The 21304-nt window shown below is 39.9% G+C and overlaps 1 protein-coding gene across 14 annotated transcripts; it reads right to left on the minus strand.

Moving 5' to 3' along the window:
* Positions 1-421: 421 nt before the first annotated feature.
* HNRNPK (heterogeneous nuclear ribonucleoprotein K) lies at positions 422-21257 on the minus strand. Of its 14 annotated transcripts, none has more exons than XM_084225458.1 (16): positions 21132-21257; positions 18651-18729; positions 18467-18546; positions 17487-17596; positions 16102-16158; positions 14554-14597; positions 13597-13670; positions 12984-13111; positions 11917-12045; positions 11149-11456; positions 10746-10800; positions 6924-6974; positions 3145-3166; positions 2985-3067; positions 2356-2525; positions 422-1603 (listed from the first exon to the last, which is right to left on the minus strand). In XM_084225458.1, the coding sequence occupies exons 3-16, from the start codon at positions 18513-18515 to the stop codon at positions 1570-1572; spliced, it is 1314 nt and encodes a 437-aa protein (XP_084081584.1). In that variant the 5' UTR covers positions 18516-18546; positions 18651-18729; positions 21132-21257; the 3' UTR covers positions 422-1569. The 14 variants fall into 14 exon arrangements, with proteins under 14 accessions (XP_084081584.1, XP_084081581.1, XP_084081586.1 ...); XM_084225455.1 differs by having other exon boundaries at positions 18467-18549; XM_084225460.1 differs by lacking the exon at positions 21132-21257 and adding an exon at positions 20859-21088 and having other exon boundaries at positions 422-1542; positions 18467-18549.
* Between the last annotated feature and the right edge of the window lie 47 nt (positions 21258-21304).

A 21304-nucleotide genomic window follows, 5' to 3' on the forward strand; every position in this document is an offset into this window, starting at 1 on the left:
AAAAGACAGTCCAAAACCCCTTTTGCATACATACACAAGTCGGAAGCAAACAGAGAAATTCGGCCTAGTTTAGTTAACTTCCATTTTGCCCAAAACCTTAGCCTTGATTGCAGACTGCGCTAGAATTTAGGTACCAAGCTGTGTACCAAGCCAGCTGACTTCCCACTGACTGAAGAGAGTGATGGCATTTCTACAGAACTATCACTCAGCCACTGGAGCCAGCCTTATGCATAACGTTTCAGGCTCCTCGCCTTTACCATGCCATTTTAAAGAGCAGATGCGTTAAAAAGGCCGAGTTCATACACCACAAATCGGGGGTGGGGGGGGGGAAACACAACCAACAAACCAAAGACAATAAAAGAATCCTCACTTAGTCTGCACCCATCATATCTCTATGTGCCACACACCTTGAAACTTTTTAATCTGTTTTTATTCAGGAAGTGAAATCAAAACTTTAAACTATAAATACAAATGCCAAAGTATTTCATGAGATATCCAGAGGCGTTATAATTTTTTTTTAATTTCTCACAAATAATTCTTACAGAACTCAACATACATCTGGGAAACAAGTTGGAAGTTTTGCATACAATGGAAAACAAGTTACATAGTTATATCTCATCTCGCCAAATCGCAATTCCTACCCATACAAACAAAAGCTCAGGAAACAGGTACAATTTTTTCAGTAATGGTAGAGCAACTCTGCATTAAGCAAGCTGTCTAAAACCAAGTGTACTTTACGACTGTTTACTCAGTGACATCACAAAGTTTGAAAGTATTTTATTTATATACTGTCACCAATATATATATGTATTGCAAAGAGGGCCAAACACTTGCAAAAATGTCAAGTTTTACACATTTGTGTATTTTCCCCTTTCCCCCCCCAAACAGCAAAGCAGTCATTGTTTTCACACGATCTCTTTTAATTTGTCAAAAAAATCCCACATAACTCCATCTACATATCAAGGAAACTGAAGAGCAAGCTTAACAGCAACTTTAATTTATGAGGGGAAAAAAAAAAACAAACAAGGTGTATCCATTTTAGTTATGACCTTATGCAGACCTTAAGAAAAATGACCACCAAGAATAGGTTCACTAAATTTATTTAAAAATCCTAAAATGTTTCTTACAAAAATGCATTACATTCTGCACACTGCTCTCAACAAATGCCAGGGACATGTGGCCTACCCATATTCTCCCCCTTCAAAGTAAGATACAGTGAACATAAAAGCAGGGTGTTCACAACAATTACAGAAAAACAGTACAATTTACCACCAACAATGAACAAAAATAGAATTCATTCTCTCTGCCACTTCAAAATTTCAATGTTAGTCTTGTGCGCCCTTCCCCCCCCATGTATCTGTAAGGAACTAAAACATTACATCTGGTGTACAGCAAAGATTCCACTACACCTCAAATGCAGAACACCTATGAAGCAGAGGAATGTTGGCTTTTTAAACAGAAGCAGATTAAAAAAAAAAAGGGTGCAGGACTCCTTCAGTTCTTCACTAGTCTTAGAAAAACTTTCCAGAATACTGCTTCACACTATAAAAAAGAAAAAATAATCTTGCATTAGAATCCTTCAACATCTGCATACTGCTTCACACTATAAAAGAAAAAGAAAAAAGCATGTATTAGAATGATGGACCATACATCTTGCATCAACATTCATAGAGCATATTAAATTACAAATTACTAACACATTTAAAAATACATAATTTTAAAATGTCAATGTCTAACAATTATATTAGTGTATTTCAGGCATAGTTAAATATTAGTAATCTAAAGCCAAACATTCCAGTTAAGATATTAAAACTGCTATAGCAGCCAGAATGTTAATACAGAAAATGCTATCTGTAGCTGTTAATATTTGGCAGAAAAGGCAAAGTCAGCAAGGTGCGAAATGCTGCATAACAGCCCCAAATCGATTTCAACTTGTCCTGTAGAGGCATGGTCTGTGCCATATGGCAGACTGTGATTTGTTGTCAATTTAGTTATCTAAAAACAACAAAATCACTAGTCTTCCACACAGAACTAGGCCAACATCCACTGAAATCTTCTATATTTTCTACAGGCTCTATGTAATTTATTACAAGTAGTTTTTTTGCAGCAGTTTTCACCAGAGAAATGAGAGGACTGCTTGGTTAAGATGTCTTCCAGCAAGATTAGTTTTGAGGGTGTCTTCATTTTAATTAGAATGGAGAGCAGAAGAAAATCAAGGCAAAACTACCACTAGAGAAGTTAGGTTCAAATAGTTACTTAAAACCTGCCTTATTAATAAAACGATTCACAGAGGAGAGCAGTTTTATAACATACATGTTAATTTGACAGTAGGGACAACATTGAACTTTAACTTGCCTGTTCTGCAGCAAATACTGTGCATTTTGTATCTGGTCCTGTGTTCCTGTAATAGTTATTATCCGATCTTCTGAGCCTTCTAGTGGTTCATCAATTTTGATCGAAGCTCCTGACTCATGACGTATTTGTTTGATTCTCTGGCCTCCCTTTCCAATAATAGATCCTGCCAACTAGGGAAGAAAGCAAAAACATTCATTTCCTGATACAACTGCCTTTCCAAAAAGTTAGAAAATTACAACAGCATTTGAGTAGTTTCCACAAATTCAGTTTAAAGTGTTGCAATGGAGCTTATTTCTGCATAGCCTAAAAACATCCCTTGCAGTATTAACTGTATAAACACAAGTGAGATAAAACTGGGAGAACCAGCTGTCATTTGCAAAACAAGGGTTACAAGGACCATATCTATTACTGAGTATTAATCAAAAGTAGAATCCTTTAATGTATCTCTGAAGACAGAAACCAAACAGTCAAGCAATACACTGCTGGCAATTTAGAAACACTCTTTTTGTATCAGAAGTACTTAATCAATTTTTTAAATATTTCTGATTTACTTAAACAGTCTGAGAAATGGCTGTGACTTTTTTTTTTTAAGAGAAAGCATGAGTTGAAAGCAAATCAACTTTACTTACATCTTTGGGAATCGTTACTTGTGTTGTGATGATGGGTCCACCAAGATCTCCATATGAACCACGCCCCCCTGCATAAGAATAATCTGATTTAAGTGTATGCATCAAGCCCTTTAGTAACTACATAATGAACTACATGTAAAGATTCTATATGAACACTTACCATAACCAGAGCCACCCTCAAACTGTAAGAGAAAAGAGAAAAAAACATTAACGTGAACAGACATGTTTCATTAACACATTTTTATCTTAAGCATTATATTGTTAACTTTGAACCCATTTAATCAAACACCACAACCCTCAATTTGATACAAATACACCACTGTTATGCCATCAAGGACATCCAGAGGCAAAGATGGAAGACCAGAAACAAAAGGGGTGGGTGGAAGAGATTTCATTAACCTCTGGTCCATTTGGACCAGAGGCCATCTTGTGCAGGACCACAAGTTGGATGCAATGATTCTTGTAGGTCCTGTCGAACTCCAGATATTCTGTGATTCTTATCCTGCCCTATCAAAACCTCTAAGAATAACATATAAAATGACAAAGAATTCAGCCATGCCAGTTTACCAAGGCAGTCTCACCATCTCAGCTTCTTGTAGACAGCAGTTGATGCTGATCTACTTGTGACCTCTGTAGTAAACATTAGAATTACAAAATCAAGAGTAGAGCCTCATTAATACTACCAATACAGCTCAAAACACACTCCAGTCTCCAGTTCTGGGGCAAGAAGTCTGTCCAGCAAACCGTCCTACTACATCTACACCTCTGATTCTGACTATGCTACAAACCCTTTACATCTTAGAAGAAACAATCATGACTTACTTCTATTACATTTGAACCACCACATACCAAATGTAAACGACTGCAACGAGCACTCCTGGCCCTGTTGTTTTTAGGATTTGTGAACTTGCATTTGACATCAAGTTCTCAGTTCATCTAATGTGTTCTAAGTGTGCAAAACCATGTATTTATACTTTGCTACAGAAGCAAAGAATAAATATATGTGGTTCTCTCAAATTCAACTTCTGAAGAGATTCCTGGGGTCTCTGAAAGGAGGCTGCCTAAAGCTGAAACTGACAGCCAAGCTGATGACATCTCAGTGATAATATTTTAAAAAATTTCCAATGGGCACTGACTGCAAGAGTAAGCAAGGATGAAAAAAATGCTTCAGGAACTGTAATGGAGACTGCCCTGCAGCCCATGGAGAGAACCACACTGGAGCAGATCACTACACTGTTGCCCAGTGTAGGGATGCTATGTGAGAGCAGGTAGAAATACCCATAAGGAAGCCATACAGGCAGATACCTGTGCCCTGTGAAAGGACCAACACCAAATTAGTCTGTTCCTGAAGGACTGTACCACATGAAGGGGATCCACACTGGAACAGTTCCCTAAGAACCACAGTCCACTGGAAACAGATCATTTGAGCAGCTCCACCTGCATTATTCCATGGAAGGGACCCTACACTGGAACAGTGCAGAGATGAACAGGTGTGATGAACTGACTGGGAACCTGCCATTCCCTATCACCCCTGCACCACTCACGGCAGAGAAATAGAAGGAATGAAGGATTGAAAGCTGAGTCTGTGAAGAAGTGGAAGATGGGTAGAGGTGTTTTTAGGTTTCTCACCATGCTACTCAAAGTGGCAGTAAACTTACTCAAGCCAACTCTGTTTTGCCTACTCACTTACTAATGTTAATTAGTAAGTCATCTGCCTGTGTCCATCATGAGCCAGACTTTTCAGTCTTACTTTCTCCCCTCACTGTACTAAGGAAGGAGCAAGAGAGCACCTGGGTGGCTCCTGGCAGTCAGTCAAGTTCACCCACTCACAAGCAGGGGCCCATAGATGTTATAAAGTAACAACTTTCCCAAAAAATATTTCTTATCACCTTTCTTTTTACATCAAAATGGAAGCTATTCAGATCAAAGTGTTGAGCTTATCCTCTGTCTCTAAGCAACCTGTATTGTCTAATCATGTTACTAAGCAATACATATTATAAGACAACATAATAGAGCTCACAGTGGAGTCCAAAATACAAGACAATGAAGGACTCTGCTTAAGGTTAAATGGAGAAGATGATCACATAGCATACTGCATATTGCTGCTGGTATTTGCCATAGGATACCTTTTTGGACTAACTTCTCTTAAACAACCTTCCTTGATTGCATCTGCCTCTCCACACTACAAAACAATAGAATTTGATAGCAGTTGATGTGTATATAAGCAAAGAACTGACTTTTCATATGAATTAATCAATAGTATAATGATTTGGCAGCATTTTGCCATCTTCAAGACATTGTCAACACCTGATGTACTCTGTAATTTCTGTAATGGAGTGACTACATTGCTGAACAAGAAACGGGCTACAGGTACCATGTACCCAGACATCTGTAAAGGCTTTGACACAGTCCCCACATCCTTCCCTCCAAACTGGAGAGGGATGGATTCCACAGGTAGACTGTTTATTGAATAGGGATAGTTACATCCAGAGGGCAGTGTCAATGGCTAAGAGTTTCAACAGACATTAAGTGGTGTTCCCTCAGAGATTGGCCTCTACTGGGACCAGTGCTATTCAATGCCTTCATCAATGACACAAACAGATTAGGTACCTCTGCAGCAAGTATGCAAACTGAGTGGTGCTGTTGACAGACTTCAATGACTGGATGCCATGCAGAGGAACCTGGACAAGCTCCAAAAGTGAGCCCATAGGAAATCTCATTCAATTGGTCTCAACAAGACCAAGAGCAAGGTGCTTCACCTGATTTGGTGCAACCTCCAATACCAACACAGGCTGGGGGATGAACAGATGGAGAGCAGCCCTGCCCAGAAGAACTTCAGGATGTTGGTGGGTTAAAGGTGGGACATTACCCCAGCAATGAGTACTCACAACCCAGAGTGGCAATCTCTGGGCCTGGACTGCATCAAAAGGTCAAGCCTTGAGATCCCAATACAAGTACTGCATCCAGCTGTGACATTAAGGGCATGGACTTACTGGATTAAGTCTGGAGGAGGACCACAAAGATTATTAGAGGGATGCAGCACCTCTCCTGTAAGAGAGCCTGAGAGCTGGAATTGTTCACCTTGGAAAGGAGAAGGCTCCAGGGTGACCTTATTGCTGCCTTCCAGCTCCAAAAGGCAGCCTACAAGAAGGCTGGAGAGGAGTTTTCACACAGGAATGTAGAGGAAGGACAAGGGGCAATAACTTTAAATTGAAAGAGCATTGGGTTAATTTATGTATTGGAAAGAAATTCTTCCCTGTGAGGGTGGTGAGGCACTGGAACAGGTTGTCCAGAAAAGCTGCGGACTCCCAGTTAAGGGAAGTGTTCAAAGCCAGGGTCAATGGAACCCTGAGCATCTCAGTCTAGTTCAAGGTTCTCTACCCATGGTGAGCTGGAATGAGATGATCGTTAAGGATCCTTAAGGTTACTTCCAACAAAAATAATTCCATAATTCTGTGATAAGACCCCAAAACCTATCTGATCAAATGATATATTTTCAAATAGATTGATAGGTAAACACAGTTGATTCACAAATAAAAGTGAGAAGCTACTTTAAATATTTGCTGCTTGAAATAAAATCCCACAACATTACGGAAGTAAAACAAAACATAAATCATAAATTGATGCAGCTATACTGCATCAGTTATGGAGAAAGTTACCATTCACCAAAATGAAAATACTGTGTAAAGGAGGCAAAAGAGGTACAGAAAAGCTCCTCTATTTTCACCAGGCTGCTGTATAATTCCACATTTCTGTTAACATTACCTGACTTCAAAGGACACACCATTCAGTCTGCCCCTAAATTTAAAGTCAGAAGAATGGCTTTATAAATTTTAATAGCCGCAAGTTGCCGCGGACTACACTCAATCTCTTAAACGTGCTTTATCATTTAACTCATTCAATAAAGCAGTTTTCAAAAAACAAGCTGAATAAACTCACCAACTCTGGTGGCTGCATGTCATCACAGGCATCCACATGACACTGCATCATCTTCCAGACGCAACGTAAAAGGAAGAAAGGAAATCTAGGTCACACAGACTTTTAGAGAATGTTGCAACCAAACAGAATACAAAGTGGTATGAAGAAACCCTTATAATAATAACAAAGACTTGAAATTATGTGATTTAGACCCCTTTCAAGACTCACTGGCTTTTAATTTTACTTTGGAGTAAGTAACTCTAAATGGGAAACTCCTGTTTTCCTTCTCTTTCTATGGTATTAGCAGATGTCTCCTCTCACTAAGAAGCTCAGAAATTAATGGCAAGGCAAAACTTAAGCCTTCTTTTTTCTTTTAGAAAACCTTTTTTACATGTAAAAATACTTTATCAATCTTTTAATTCTGCCATCTACTAGGAAAAGGTTTAGCAAGATTGAAACAAGTAACTGCAAGTGATTATGCCAACTGCAGGTTAAGCAGGAAGGACACTGCTTCTTATGTTCTACTATTCTTATGTTCTTATGTTCTGGATAGTAGAACATCTAGCCAGTAAGTAGACTAACAACCTACTGCTGCCTAACTGTACTAGAAACGTAGCTATGTTTCTAAAACATATGATATATGGCACTTCTTTCTTTCAGAATTTTACAGTTCCATCAAGTGATGTTTATTTGTGCAAAGTTAGTTTTTGAAACTAATTTTGGGTGTCTTAGCATATTGAACATTTTATGCTGCAGACTAATTTGTGCTAGTCACTACTCAGAACTGGGACAGAAACCAAATGACAGATGGGCTAGATAAGGCAAAGAGCTCAACTTTTACATATAATAAAAAACCCTGCATGCAGTCCTAACTGATGTCAAATTCTCTGGAAGTAAGCTTTTCTGGTTAAGAGTGACCTAGGAAAGTAAAAATTTGTTACTTCCTTCCAACATCTGCACAAATAAATAGAAGAGTTGTCATACATTCTTCTTTTACTGATTTTTACATGCCCCTGATAATAAGGGTGTTAAAAAATACAGAAAACTCAGGATTTTTCAGATCACCATACCCTTATGGTACATGGGATTTGATCTGGAGTGGTTACACTCTGTAGTAGTTACACTTCTATATGCTGATAAACAAGTCTCTACTTTGGAGAAAAAGCTTCAGAACAGATTCTAAGTCAAATGAGCATTTAAACAGCAGTACATATTTATACTACAACTTTAAGCCAGGCTAACAGACAAGTATCATCTTTAGTGATTAACTCTGTATGACCAAGAGGAATTTACCCATCTTTTAAAATCAAAATGGGTTTTTCTTATCTCAGCATTTACAAAGCTGTCAATACTCAGTCATATCTCTGGAACAGGAAAAACCACAGTTCAGCATCCAGTCTTAAAGACTGTCAACTGTTCAATCCTTCTGCCTTTAGTGAAAAAGAGAACTGGCAAAAAATTTGGTTTTGTACATTAAATTTTTCCAGTATTTTTGAGACGTTCCTCAATTGTTGCCTTTTATTACACCTAGGATAGGTAGGTAGTAGGATAGTAGGATAGAATTCATGTGAAAAGAGCATTTCTACTCTCTAAGAGCAGCTTTTTCCATCACAAACCACGGTAATATTGGTTTTGTTTTAACTTTTAGCTACACAACAGTTTCTATTTGATGCTTGTAGCACAGGAGGACTTTATCTTTTGTACTTGAAGCTGTGATGTCACACTCAGTGTGAAAATTACCTTTTTGCTTACACAATTTAGGATACTAGGATCATGATTAACTGAAACTAGAAATTAAATATCTTTGTTGGGAAGTAATCCTCACTTTAACTGGCTGTAACACTTGGTCACAAAGGAGCCAAAGTTATGAGCAGCTTCACTATGAAAAAGAAACAAAAGTGCGTTTTTTTTTTTTTTCCATGAAAGAAATCAAATTAGCAGAAATTACTCCACTTGTGTGTAGAAACTCATGACAAAGTGAAGGTCAACCTGACAGGCCAAGCCTAAATTAAAATGGATTTTCTATTCTAGCTGAACTGGAATAAAAATAGAGCAAAACCAGAACACACTACTGCCCAAGAGTCAAGCTAAGTAAGACTGTGCTCAACCAAATACCCAAAAAAGGGCAGGCTGTTAAGTTTGTGTATACTAGCACAGGCTTTTTAAGCTGCCAACAGAACGCAAAACCTGAGTTCTGAAAACATGTAAATACAGATAAGGAATCTTGGAGGTGTACATTCTTCCAGTTTCTTAGCATGTAGAGTAGCATGGGAAACAGGGGGTTTTTTGTGACTGCAAATATTTATAACCGCAAATCTTTCCTTTTATTATTGCTAATAAGCACATGACATTCTTGCAATTTGGAGTTCCAGTAACTCTTACTCCCAAGGAGTTCATGTGAAGCCCATTTAGGTAGCCCATTTCACAGCTCTTTTTCATTTCTATCTTCTACATTAATTTAGAAGAAAAAAAAAATAATGCATCACCTGTCATCTTAAAGAAAGTACCAAACAAAGCCAGAGGAGAAAAGACTAAGAGATCCACTTCCCTTGTGGTTTAAGAGCAGCTGGCAACTAAGCCCTAAAGAGCTGCTTGCTTACATACCCCCACCCAACCTCCAGTGGAACAAGGACAAGAATCAAAAGTTTAGTAACTGAGAAGAAATTAAAAAACAAAACAAGGAAAACTAACAAAAAAAGGAAAGAACTATGCCCCAAAACCACCACCATGCCCCAAAACAAGAATAAAATCAAGGATACATGACACAATTGCTCACCACTGCCAGACCCCATCCTCAAACCCCTATGGACCCCCTGTCTGGGTAACTGCCATGAATTTATATACTGGGTATGATGTTCTCTAGTGTGGAATATTTCTTTGGCCAGTTTGGGTCACTTGTACTGATTATAATACTTCCCAACTTCTTTGGTGTACCTACTCATTGCCAGGGCATGAGACACTAATTAAGTGCTTGACTTGGTATAAATGCTACATAGGAAAAACAAAAACATCAGCCTGTTATCAACATTATTCTCATATCAAATTCAAAACACAGCACTGGACCAGCTACTGAGAAAGTAACTATCCCAGCTGAAACCAGGAGAACCTCCTGGATTTCCTACTGAGGAAAGAGGAATCTCGTCTCAGAACAGCAGCTGGCTGCTGGGGTGTGGTAGTTCAGAATGCAACATAGAAACTATCTGTATCCTTTGTTTTAAGCTTCCACACAGGAAGAGATTTCTTTCTCCCCCCAGAAAGAACCGATGTAGGATTCAACTAAGCAGTGGTTCTACCTGCAAAACACTTGCAATTTAGAGTGGATTTTCTGCAGAGAAATTAGAAAATATAGAAGAATTTATTCAAAAGAGCCATTGCCTTCCATCAATTAGAGCTTTTCTCAGATATTCTTCCATAATGTGCATTATTACTGTATCAATGCTCATGTTTGCCAACCTTTAGTGTTAAGAATGCTTGTGTAACTCACCAGAGAACACTGTTCTGACATGCTTTCTCTATCTGAAAAATCTCTCAATTGCTAATCTCCCATTTTTGTGATGCTGATTAAAAAAATCTGAAAGACAGTGAGTGCAAGAAAACCTACAGAGCTGAGCACAATCAAAATTACTGAATCTTTCTGATGACAGGGAGAAAGGAAGAAAACAGAAGAGTACCATTAACACCTCAAACATTCATCTACAGGAGGACCATTGGTATGGACAAAACATTTTGGTTTTACCATCAGAACCATAAATGTCCCACATGAAAGTGAATATAGTTCAGCAACAGGAGGTCAGCATGCTAACTGTGCTTAGGGACACAACACAGCAGATTTTAAATTCATACCATGCCATCGTAACGGTCTCCCGGTCTGCCCCTTCGGTCATAGGACATCAGATCTCTAACAAAAAAGACAGCAGCTTGTTAATAGTGTTACATGTGTTATAAACTAGCTTGTTTATTCTTATCTGAATTTTCCCATTCAGGGTTCACATATAACTTAGTATCAAACTACTCTACCCCAGTACTGAATAAGAGAAGTTCCAGAACTACTGACTATAGTCCTGGCAACTTACTACATCACAGCAGGTAATAATTTCAGTAAATTTCAAAATACTCTTGGTCTAATACAGGCTCAATCCTGCATAATCACTACCAACATGGAAGCATGGAAAAATCACTGAAAATATGAATATGACTCAGATATACAACACGAGTTTTTGTATAATGCAATTATCCAACAACTCACCCGCCACGAGGAGGTGGTGGAGGAGGAAGAGGAAGATTACGAGCTCTGCTGCCACCTCTCACACCACGACCTGGTGGAGGTGGTGGAGGTCCTCTCCGAGGGCTCATATCATCATAATCTCTTCTTGAGGGAGGCATAGGTCGTCCACCACGACCAGGGGGCATTCGATCAAAACCTCCTCTTCCACGCATTGGAAAGCCCACTGGCCGTCCCCTTCTATCATCAAACATCATTGTGAAGCCACCATAGTCATATGTTTCATCATAGAAATTGGGATCATAAGGCTGGGCCCGTCCTTTAATTGGAGACTAATACAAACAAACAGAACAATTCCCCAAATCAGACGGTTCTATTATAACTGGCATATTTATTTAAACTAACACATTCATGCATTTGGAACATGTTCTTGATTTCACAATGCTGCCAAGAAAGGAGATGTTGATGTGCTTCCTGTGAACTTAACTACGACAGTAAAACTACTTAGATGCGGCAGATACATTTTGTTTTCCTTCCTCTTCGAATTTTTCATTCTGATCATATGCAAAGCATAAATGGCCCAGGACTACCAAAAATTGCTCATAAGGTGTACCCTAATTCTAAACAACAGAAACGGTTCCCAAGGTTTGTAACTGTCCGTCACTTGCTGCTGGGAAAGTAGGAGGTACTAAATTTAAACTAGAAACTGAAAGACGCCATTTTTCATCCTGTTAATGTCTAAAACATTCATGAATACCACTGAAAGAATAAAATTAATTTATTAAGCATTACCTCAGAGATAAGATCCAAGATAATCTTGATGCACTCAACAACTCTATCAGGTTTTCCACCAATAAGCACCACTCTGTCAGTCGAATGAGGACAACACTCCTGAAAGAGCTTAATGGTGGTCTGAGTGTTCTGCAGAAGAAAAAAAAATCCAAGATTATCAAATATATTTTTAAAAACTTTACAAAACTATTACAGTATTTTAAAAATAATTCAAAAGACAACTGAGTTCCCACCCACTTAAATCTGCATGCTTGCTTTTGAGTTATCACACAAAATTTGAAGATCACATACTTTAAAGACCTTGCTGCTCTAAGTTTTGTATTAAGATGAAAAAAAAAATTAATATTTTCCTATTTTAATTGTGATGCAGTGACGATGCATAATTAGAAAAAGAACCACATAACCATTGTGAGCTTACAGGCTGTATTACCTTTCAAATTAAACACGCTCTGGATGCTAGGACAGCAATGCTGCTAGGATTATGTCTAGTTATCTTGCCTTTCTTAATCCATACAAACAAGTATTGGCTTATACCTGAACTGACCTGAAACTGCCTGACACAACGCCAAGAAACTCAACCATGTGTTTTCAGCTCATAGAGACCATTAAGTTTTTAGAATCTTACTCTTTCACTTAAAGAAGAAAAAAAAAAAAAAAAAAAAAAAAGGTCTTCCAGGAGTTAGAATTAAAAAAATACGAAAGCAAACATGAAGTCTTTCCACAGTACATCTACTGTGGAGATGGTTTCATTCTCAACTATTTTGTGTGTTCAACCACAAGAAAAATTCTACACTATGCAGCAGTTTAGTCTAAAAGGAGAAATGAATACAATTTTAATAAAATGAAGTAAAAATCCTGTCTTTAAAAACAGTACTCTGCCAAAAATATGTTTAACCAAGTCCTGCCTCTGCGACTGACATTCAGACTTCTGAGCGTCTGTGAGGAAGTTGCAACTTCCAGGTCTGTCCCATAACACCAAAAGCATGTATGCTTAGATGTGCCCCTTACAAACAGAAAACATTGCTTATTGAACAAAATAAAATCTCAGAAGAACAAAAAGCAAGTACCTCTCTGAGTTCTTTAATTTTAGCACCCTTGACACCAATAATGCCTCCTGCCAAACTCTGGTGAATAAGAAGTCGAAGTTCGCAGTCGAAGTCGCTGCCTTTGTAGTGTTGATACTGTAAATATGATGCATATAGGGAGAAGCAATAAAGATTAATCACAAAAATTCAGTATTTGGGGTTTTAAGCTTTTTCTTTATAAACAGAATGGGGCGATTTAATTCATTGCCGAATTGTAGTTGTGTATTTCTTTTGATACAACCACAAAAATTTAAACACCTCACCTCAACGTGAAGTATCAGTTTTCCCTATTTTTTACATTATTTATTAAATTACACTGCACCGTTTGCTATAAATTAAGAAGGAATCTAATAGTGCAACACTTATTTTTCAGAAAACAGGAAGGCTGTTCAAAATGTTAGTTTAATAAACAATTATAGACTTTGCCCTCTACCCAAAAAATGCCAACATGACAGACATAATCCTTCTTTAAAAGGCTTTTGGCATTTTTCACTTTTTTAATTTCCTGTGTTTAAAAAGTAGCAAATACTCTAGAACAATCTCATTCAAAAGCTAATCTTTTCATTCTAAACAGAAGAAAATTTCAAGATAAATACCTCTTCTAAAGTAGGGATAATCTTCTTCAAGATTTCTCCAATTGTCTCTATATCTGCACTTATACTCAAGATGCTGTTGGAAGCCACAATGACAGACAATATGGAGAAGGTAGAAAAAAAAAAAGCAGAAGTAAATTCTTTTCATCATCACACACAAAATTTTAACAAGGTTTACTACAAAGAAGAGTTTACAAGTATTCCCCATTTAAAGTAAACCTGTTTGCTCAATTTACAACACATGCATCTTTGTTTATGCCCAGTATATATGCATGAGAAATTTAAGATTAGGTAGGTCTTGCAGAGAGAAAGACAGAATGGGCTTTTGGAAGGGCTCAAATTAAGTGGGCAAGAAATTGACGCAGAACTGAAAAGTAGAAGTGAATACTCATGTTCCCCGCCACCACTAATTAGGATACCCTCGCTATTACATTCGTAGAACTGGCACACCTTCTCATATTAAATGTGAGGATATACAAGTGGTGAACGTTGTATCTGGAATAAGGTTATGGAACTCAGATTACTAATGGGCCCTCCAAGAAAACAAATACAAATGCAAGACAAAATAAAGACGAAACAAATGAGAAGTGAAGGAAAGCGAACCGGAATTAGCACTTCATCAGAAATAATTATGAACAGGCAATGTTGAGGGGAGCAAGGTGGGCCACAAAGACAGAGCGAGAGACTATTTTGAACCAATCTGATTTACAATGCAGCAAATATGCAACACTTGAAGCTGTGCTCCTTCCATTGAAATAAAATTAGTGGATTGTTTGGGTGGGCAACTCACGTAAAAGTTCAGTGACAAAAAGACTTAATGGGGAAAATAAGACAGAAAACTTGAAAAAAAACAATACACCGTCTATAAGGGGATACTATTTAATTATATCAAAGGCAGGTAATAAAATACATTTCTCTCTTTCTATTCAGGCAGTGAGGCATAAACTGTTGGGACATACCGCTCGGGGCCACTGCTGTCTGGGACTGAAACACTGGCATTGTACTGCATTGGTCATTGGCGTTCGTGGATGTTGGCATTGGGCATGGGTATTCAATCGGAAGTTGTCAAGTATGGTACCCGTTTGGCAACGAGCACATTTTTGGGCATAGCCAACCAGGGTTTTCACATGGGCGTTCAGGGGCGGATGGGCCAACGTCATGGTGGGCAACGCAGGGGCAAGTCGATCCAGTACATGGGCAACGGAGATATATGGCCAAAAAAACAAGGAGAGGGAAAAGGGGGAAAAGCAATAAATTTTAATTTAATACAAACTATACTCATTACTCTCAATTAACGAAACAAGCTTAAGTTGTTCTGAAGGCTAACACAATAACGGATTGCTACACCGACTGTGGCCTAACAGTATGGACTTTAAAAATGAGTCACTTGATCTGACTAAACTACTATTTACTTTTAATAAATGATGTTTCAGTAGCAGGCTGGCTCATGAGGGTAGACGCAAAAACTGTCGAGACTGATAGTACTAGAACCTTGGGCAAATCGGGAGTTTGTGATCCAGACCAATCTAAATTATCTGGACATAGGTGACATACTGATTTACGCAAAAAACCAAACAAAAAAAATCAAAACAAACAAAGAAAAAAAAAACCCGATTAAAAAACCCTAAAAAAAGAGGAACAACTAGCTGCCAAAGTTAGTGAGCATATGTATGATTCCTGACCATTTCAACTAAAATCTCAACTCTAGTTGCGGTAGTTTATGAACTTAGTTGGAACTGATTTGTAATGATATACTGCCAAATCTTGTGCTGAACAGTGTCTTGATTGGAAAAACTGTTGAAATTGTAGCTGATGTTAAGTACAGGAGTGTAAACAAATGGAATTCAAGAAGTGTTGCCAAGTTTTATAAATACACAACATTAACGCTGAGCATGTGTCTAATCACCAGAGTCAACCCCCTGTAAAATGCAACAGGCATTAAGTCAAGAGCATTTAAAAATACTTCCAAGTAACAGAATACAATGTTCCTTTAGTGTTTTATACTCATATTTAAAGCAAGAAACCTTAATATTAATGGTTTTGTGTTTCACGTGCAAGCTGTTAAGAAACAGATGGATGATTTCATATTGCTTTTTTGAAGAAGTTAAAGAATTCCTCTATCACTGGGTTAAGCCAGCCACCTGCAAGGGTTTCAGCAGTACTATAACTGATGCACACATATGGGGAATGGTACTATTAAGGGGTTTAAGTTTTGTCAATATTTTTAATTACGATAGTAACTCACTTCAAGTGATCAATTTAGCAGAATCCTATTAAAAAGTGAAGAGATTTAACATAAACCTCTCCTCCCATGCATCAAGCTGGGCTTTAATTGAAACAGAAACTGAAGAGCTGTCATCTACTCTGACAATCAATACAAATGGATTGTAACTTGGATGTCTATAGAGTTGAATTGCTCCCATTTCTAGAAATGCACGCAATCAAGTTTTCGATGTAGTGCTCTGAAAGAAGTGGTGTTAAATTAGTTCAAACTCATATATACTCACGTCTGTACGAAGTGCTTTAATATTTTTGCCACCTTTTCCAATCACTGCTCCAGCATTCTGGAAAATAGTTTTCAGAAGTTACATTATGACAACACAGCACAGACTAAGTTTTTAACTCAAGACTAAAAACAGCAGATCTATTTTTGCTGGCCCGAGAGGTGGGGGGGGGGGGGGGGGCATCGCTTCGGCATTAAAAAAATTTACCAAAAACTATTACAACCATGGAACACAGCACACAGAGAAAGATAATTCAGCTTTGCCATTAATATTTCAATTCTAAAAAGAAGTTTTAGGCAATTCTGCCAATGTTGAACTTCTCATAGACTACTTCTATTAGAAAAACCAAATAAAATGACTGTAACGCAGGTCAATTATTTCCTCCATTATCTGATCAGTTTTTTATCCCCCATATTGAAGACATTTGCAAATTCCACTTTTAAGCTCCAAACATTTGATAATTTCAAGTGCTAATTGTTTTGCATATGAGTAAAGTAACTAATTTCTCAGAGCAATATGAACTCAAAAAGGCTGAAATGAACGTTAACAGCCACCAACTTCATTAAAGCCACTCCCATTAACAGGAATAAACTGAAAAATACAAAAATAAATACAAATTGGAAAACCACATTTTTAGCAGGTTCTTTCAAGGATTGTACAAAAAATATTGCTTTTATTACACACATACCTTATGCTAAAGGCATGCAAAACATTTAATGGTACTCCGTGTAATTTGGCTATAGGTGAGAAATGCCACACAGAGTTCAGGCAACATTCTTTCACACCAACACAAAAGACAGATACTTCAGAAAGTATAAATCATCTGTAGCAACTGGAAACACCAGAGCAAATTCATACACACCAACTTTTTAACTATTTATATTTGTCAACAAAATCACAGCAATTCCTGAAGAACTACTCCCATACTTCTTCCTGTTGATATTGTTGAACAAGTGTAGTAGATCTATTTGGGAGAATCACTAAAATCATAAATTCTCATCTAACATATTTAACCTAAAATCACTTACTTATAATCCTCTAAACACCTTCTTTTCAAAGACTCATATACAGTCATTCTCCTCAAAATAGCCACCTTCCACTCAAATGGAAAAATATCTTAGACTGTTTACTGGTCTACTTCTTAGCAAGTATATATTTTTTAATAAACCCTGTATTGATCTCTAGGGACTTACCCTTTTAAGAGAACCCAGAGGACAATGCCACTGCAATACACCTACAACTATCTTTCCTATATATTGAAAATTAACCTAATAAACTACCTCATTTCAAAAAAAAGCACATAATCTCTCCACACTTTTATCTCAACATATGCTTTGTCACCACCATCTCGAACAGTGCTACACACAAAGCCAGTAAAAAAAGCATACTTTGCTCTGAAGCAAAATGCGCAGTTCAACCATCTCATCAGTGTTCCGAGATCTTTTGAAGGCCTGCTCTTCCTCCATATCTTCTGCAGGACGTTTGCCTGTAGAGAGGTCCATAGGGGGGAAACATAAACATTTATTTAACTTTCTAAGTCATAATGAAGTTGAACACATGCCACATTTATGCTCTGTACTATTACTGCATTCATTCCTACTAGCACAAAACTAATTACAGACGTCTGTTCTAAGCACCCACAGCACAGAAACCTGTCTTCATGTCAACAGCTTTCTTACTGATTAACACCTGAAAATGCATTTAGAAAGCTATGAACTATGGCTTAAATGAGAATGCTGCACACAATCAGTAAGAAATTCAAAACATTTTAGACATGTCCAAAAGAATGCAACATCACCCACTAAGTATGCTTTTATAATTTCAATTGGGGAAAATCTTTCAGGCATAAAGCTCAAATGTAGTTGTCCAACACTGAAATACTGGTGAAATAATAGCAAAGTAGCACTTCAGATGTTCTGGGAAAAACGGGCATAAATCAACAACAATAATGCCCAAACTTCCCTCGAAATTCCCAAGAAATTTTCCATTAAGCGCTTTAGCAGTATTTCATATATTCGTACTCCTGCATGTAACAGTTACAATGAACAAAATGCAATTAACAGATATGCCCTACAGCATTCATACATATTCACATTCTTCATACAGTTATGAAATATTTTTCAGTATTTAGTCATAACTTTCAGTTCTCATTTCCAAAACATACCAACAGAAAGATTATGTATGCTTCAAAAGCAAGTGCCCATTTTAATTAATGACGCATTAATTAAAATAGAAGACATTTAATGCAGAACACAAAATAACTGCTGATGCAAACACACGGTAAAGGTAAATAATTATAAAATTCTTTGAAATATTAAAATTTTTAAGAGAGTCTTTCTAAAAATGAATAGTCCTTTAAAAAACTTACCATTTGTCTCTGTGTTGGTAAAGGTCTCCTCCTGTTGTTCAGTCTCCATTGCCTTTTTTTCTTATGTAGGCAAACAAAACCTGCTGGAAAATAAAGATAGTACATTTTTTTGTCAACAGACAAACTGTACCTCACGCTGAAGTGAAAAAAATAACAAAAATAAATGCCTGCTGCTAGAACTTACCGCTATTATATATCCTTGCTGACAAAAACTCAAGTATTCTGGGCGGGATCAAAATCCAACAGCCTATTGCTTCAAGAGCCTATGAAAACAGCATATATCAGTGTGAGTCTTCCCACGTTGTGAGTGTGCTTCTGCTACAGTCAGAAACCAAAGGGCTGACCAAACTATTGCTGCAAATTTTTTCCTTATAAAAGAAAAAGCATAGCTAAGCCAAACATACCACGAAGAGAAGTTAAAGGTGAAATCTGTAGACTTACATAAACTCTTAATGTCTGAATTATACTTTTTGGGCGTACTAAGTTTTAAGTAACCACATAATCTCAACATTATATGATATGTGTCTTGGTTTCACTTTCTAAAGGGCACTATACCAAAATCTGGTCCTGCTATTTAGGTCAACACTATTTACACTTAATAAAAAGTCCTGTTACGGTAATCATCAGCATTTGTTCTACAAATTCTCAACCAGCACACTAGCATGTGTTCCTCTCAACTACAATTGATGAATAAAATAAAAATTACAACTTCCAACTACACTAAAATAACGTGGTTTTAAAAATATCACCCTCTACAGTTACGTACAACCCACTGCATGCACACCCCCCTAAAACTTCCAAAAGCATCCTACTCGACAGACTGCGACCTGCTTCTAGCCACTAAGTCACATTAGTCAGAAGCCTAAAAAAAAAAGTCCAACTTACTATCACTAAAAATGTGATTTACAAATACAGCCAAACAATCACATATTTCCCTTCGCATTCCATTAACTTCCATTGCCTCAACAAACAGCAGGCACTCATTCTTGTATCCATAATCGGGGGAGGGGAAATGGGGGTGGGGAGAGCTGATTCTAATTTATTAAACGTACTTTCAGACAGCTGTATAATTGCTGCCCGGCTTGTAGGGGCTAAAAGCAGGCTCTGTCTTCCCAACACATGCCGGCATTTCCAGTTACTTGAAGCGGGCTAACAGGCATACACAAGTTTAGTAATAGCGCGATCTCAGGAAGACACTGCCAAAATTGCGCTGTTACGCGGACAGGCAGTAAGGAAAACACAGACAAACTGTAATAGCCCATTCAGACATCGGTTAGTCTATTTCCAACCATCTCAATAATTTTCAGGCAGCGGGGAGCTAAGTGTTATCAGCTGCAGTTACAATTCACGGTTTAGTCTCTCCTACTCAAACTTCCTCACACGTCATGTGTTCTCAGTAATCTCGCTCAGCTAGGTAAACCGAGGACATTCCCATAACTAACAAAGTCAGTTTCCTTATGAACATCGAAGGCCTGGCGGACACGGGAGGTAGAACCAACGACCACAGACCTAAGATCTGAGGAACGCCAGAGCGCCTCCAAGGCGCAGTGGCATTTCTCGCCTGCCCCTCTCTTCTCCCCCTCCCTCCCTGCATCTCCAGCCGCCCGCCCAGCGCGGCGGGGACAGGGGCGAGCGCGGCGGCGCTGCGGCACCCCCGCGGAGCAACGGAAATGGCGCCCTCCGAAATGGCGCCCGCCGGCCCGCTGCGAGGCGGAGCCGGGAGCGGAAGGGCCGCCGCCACCACCACGCGGCCGCGGGGAGCGTTACCCAGCTCGGCTCGGGCGCACAAAGGAGGTGCCCGGCGGCTCCAAGCCCGGCGCAGAGGGCAGAGCAGGGTCAGTCCTAGCGCCACGGGCACTCCGCCCTCCCCCTAAAGCGGCGCGGCCGCGATGCGGAGCCCCCGCCCCCCGATCGGCCGCGGCCCGGAGCGCCCTCGCTGCGCCCGCCATAATCCCCAAGAGAAGCTCTCCCAGGGCACAGCTACCACGGGTGGGCGCGGGAAGGCGGCAGAGGCCGCCGCGCCCCTGCCCTTGGAGCACACCCGCTGAGGCTGCGAAACCCGCGCTGTCCCTGCGGGGCAACGGGGACAGAGGCCGCCTGAGGGCCCTAAGCAACAGCCGAGGCGGCGACACATCCGTGTCCTCCACGCAGCGTTTTCCTCATTCTACCGCCGACCCCACGAAAGCCCTGGGGCTACGGCAACCCTCGGCAGTGGAGGCCCCAGGACAGGAGATACAGGCCGTCTCGCACCGCTGTGTCACGCCGCGTCTCCGAGCGGAGTACATCGGCGGCTCTACCGGCACAGGCAAGGCCTTAACCGGCCTGTACCCTTCTCCCACCCGCCTCCCCTCCTCGCCGGCCCCGGTCGCACGGCGCCGCGGGCTGCGCGTACCTGCGCCCGCCGCCGGCCCCACCGCGTACGGGAGAGAAAGGGGAGCAGCCCCGGACTCCAACGCGCACATCCACCAGCGCCACCCGCGATTGGCTCCGCCACCGCCCCCCGCGCGGCGCCACCGTCGCCTCGTTGGGTAAGGCCGCTGCCCGTCAGCAGAGGAGGCGGCGCCGCAACCCGCACCGCCCTCCGTGAGGGAAAGGACGAGACGGGCCCGGGGAAAGGGTGGTGCCGCTAGACCCGTGCCGCGGCCTGCCGGCCTGCCTTTCCTACCTGGGCTGTGGCAGCCGCGCTGGGAGCGGCGCGGGCAGCGAGGTGCCGGCCCAGAAAAGCAGGAGCGGCTGCAACCGTGAGGCGAGAAAATGGCGGCCGCTAAAACCCCGCCTTGTGCGTGCCGCCTGGCCCCGGCTGTGGCGAGACTCTCGCGATGGTTCGACGCGTACCTC

Source organism: Fringilla coelebs, assembly GCF_963513975.1.
Source record: "Fringilla coelebs genome assembly, chromosome: Z".
NCBI classification, from domain to species: Eukaryota; Metazoa; Chordata; class Aves; order Passeriformes; family Fringillidae; genus Fringilla; species Fringilla coelebs.